The following is a 2770-nucleotide window of genomic DNA, read 5'->3' as shown; positions in this document are numbered from 1 at the left end:
GAAAGCTGGTACATGGCATGGGTAGGGTAGAAGCTGTTGCAGAATGAGAGGGAGACAGGGATGTATAGCACCTCCCAGGCTGTGGAAACTGCATGTGCCAAGATCCTGGGGGCAGGAAGGAGCCCAACAGCTGGGGTACACTGGGAATAGAGAGGAATGTGGTGGAGAGGGGACAGGACCCACATAGGGCAGAGCAGGGTCCAGCCAGTAGGCCATTCCAGCATGTTCAGGTTGTCTCTGACGCAGGAGGCCAAGGGGAGCCCCCATGGGTGCCCCATACCATATAAGTCCAGGCAGAAGTTTGGGCAGCGCAGGCTGGAACACGACCTCTCTCAGACACTGGTGCCTGGTCCAGGCCTGGTGGGAAGGTGGAGGTTGGTGTCTGTGCCTATGTGGGGGGACGTGAGGTCTCAGGCTGTGTCTGGGGGCTGGACAGAAGTCCACAGGACAGAGCAGAGCTGGTGGAGCCAAAGGGCAGGGAATGGGAATTGCTGCCACTGTGGGAGCAATTCACCACTGCCGCCCCGGGAGCCTTCCCAGACAACATGGGCTTTCTGGGGCCGAGTCCCAGGCAGAGTGGGAGTCATGCACAGTGGGAGAAAGGAACCTTCAGAACACACTGCTTCCTTTGATCAGCAGTTCTGAAAGTGTGCTCTGTGGAACTGTTCCTGGCACGGGGCAGGGATGATGCCCTGGTTTGGCAGCCACTGCTGGTTGTCCTCCTAATATACACCCCTCCTTTCTTTTTTTTTTTTTTTTTTACCTTCGAACTTTTTATTGGCCTCCTGCTCCCCAAAGTGTACCCTGCTTCTGCTCCCTCAACGCCTCAGAACTTTGGTGTCATTGGTCTCAGACACGACCTTGCCGTCCACAATCTTGCGGGTAGTGGTTTTCTGGATGGTTTGCATGGAGCTGCTGCTGTCCAGGGCGTCACTGAGATTGAAGTCGTCCCCATCTTCCAGCAGGCGACGGTAGGTAGCGATCTCAGCCTCCAGCTTGACCTTGACATTCAACAGGGCTTCGTACTCCTGGGCGTGGCGCTGCCCCTCTGCCCGGGTCTGGGACAGTTCAGACTCCAGGTGCAGCAGGACCCCGTTGAGCTGCTCCATCTGCATGGCGTAGCGGGTTTCGACCTCCCTGAGGCTGTTCTCTAAGCTGGCCTTCAGGTTTCTCATCGAATCCAGGTTGATCTCCAAGGACTGGGCGGTACGTCTCAGCTCCGTGAGGGTCATCTCAGCCTCTCCTATCTCTGAGGTCTGTGTGGTGATCACTGTGGTGCTTTCCTCAATCTGCTGGGACCAGTATTTGTCCAGCTCCTCTCGGTTCTTCCGAGCCAGCTCATCATACTGGGCCCGGATGTCTGCCATGATCTTGCTGAGGTCCTGAGACTTGGGGGCATCCAACTCCACGGTCAATCCAGAGTTGGCAATTTGGTTCTGTAGACCCTTTACTTCCTCCTCATGGTTCTTCTTCATAAAGAGCAACTCCTCCTTGAGAGCCTCAATCTCTGTCTCCAGCTGCAGCCTAGTGACATTGGTGTCATCGATGACCTTGCGGAGCCCGTGGATATCACTCTCCACGGACTGGCGCATGGCCAGTTCCGTCTCATACTTGACTCTGAAGTCATCAGCAGCAAGACGGGCATTGTCAATCTGCAGAACGATGCGGGCATTGTCCACAGAACTTGCAAAAATCTGAGACCTCAGCTCCTCGATGGTCTTGAAGTAATGCCCCCAGTCTCTGACCTGGGGTCCCTTCTTCTCCAGGTGTTCCCGGATTCTCACCTCCAGTCTCTGATTATCTGCCTCCAGGCTCCTCACCCTCTCCAGGTAGGAGGCCAGGCGGTCATTCAGGTCTTGCATGGTCTCCTTCTCGCCCTGCATGCCCCCTATGCCGGCCAGACCCCTGGCCATCCCGGCGGCCAACCCCGTGGCCAGGCCCCCGGACCCCCAACCGCCCCGGAAGCTGGTGGAGCAGGATACGGAGATCCGGGAGCCTGAGCCTCCGGCGCCTGCATAGACGCTGGCCGCGCTGCTGACAGGCCGGACCCGGTGGCTGGGCGACTGCATGGAGCCCAGGGACCGATAGTTGGAAGAGAAGGTGGAGTGGGTGGTGAAGCTCATGTTGTTCGGAGAGTAAGATGAGAGGCGAGGACTCGGGCTCGGGCCAGGAAGCGTGCCGGGTCCGCGACTGAAGTTTTATCCACCCCTCCTTCTTCTTTAACAAGCATATAGTCAGGCATACACCTTTCATGGGCCTCAGGTGCGGCAGGTTCAAGCCCCAGCCCGTCACAAGGAGTAAACTATTATAAGTCTTGGCTAGAAGTTTCCGAAGTGTCTCAGTTCATGGGCATCCCCGAAGCGAAAAGAAATACCTAACATCGCCAAGTTAGGCTCAAGCAATTTAGGAACAGTTTATGCTGGAACAACTTATTGGCCAACTGCAAAAACAATATACAGGAACTGAAAGAAAAAAGTCACCATTTTAATTTATTTGTAAATAACACGATTTTGTCGATGAGATGGGTGTACCTGTTGGCCATGGCACAGCTTCTCAAATTTTGCATTTGGATTGGACATGACTGTTGTCATTTTCTGTTCTACTTTGGTTTTCATTGAGTGCTTTTTCTTTTTTCCTTTCTTTCTCTTCTTTTTCTTTTTTTTTTTTTTTTCAATTACCACGGCCATGGAAAACCCAGCTTTTCAAAGATCTGATATGGTCAGAGGAATGTGGCATGATCTAATGAGGAAACTATGAGGTCCCATGAACT

General features: G+C 54.0%; 1 protein-coding gene across 1 annotated transcript; it reads right to left on the bottom strand.

The window, feature by feature from the left end:
- Window positions 1–739: 739 nt before the first annotated feature.
- On the bottom strand, window positions 740–2170 carry LOC131828781 (keratin, type I cytoskeletal 18-like). The gene has a single exon (XM_059169786.1). It carries the CDS (start codon window positions 2121–2123, stop codon window positions 819–821), a length of 1305 nt encoding a protein of 434 aa, XP_059025769.1. The 5' UTR covers window positions 2124–2170; the 3' UTR covers window positions 740–818.
- Between the last annotated feature and the right edge of the window lie 600 nt (window positions 2171–2770).

Source organism: Mustela lutreola, chromosome 4 (assembly GCF_030435805.1).
Source record: "Mustela lutreola isolate mMusLut2 chromosome 4, mMusLut2.pri, whole genome shotgun sequence".
In the NCBI taxonomy this organism is placed as follows: Eukaryota; Metazoa; Chordata; class Mammalia; order Carnivora; family Mustelidae; genus Mustela; species Mustela lutreola.
The sequence above is the reverse complement of the archived record's forward strand: the minus strand, read 5'-3'. Positions and strand labels throughout refer to the sequence as shown.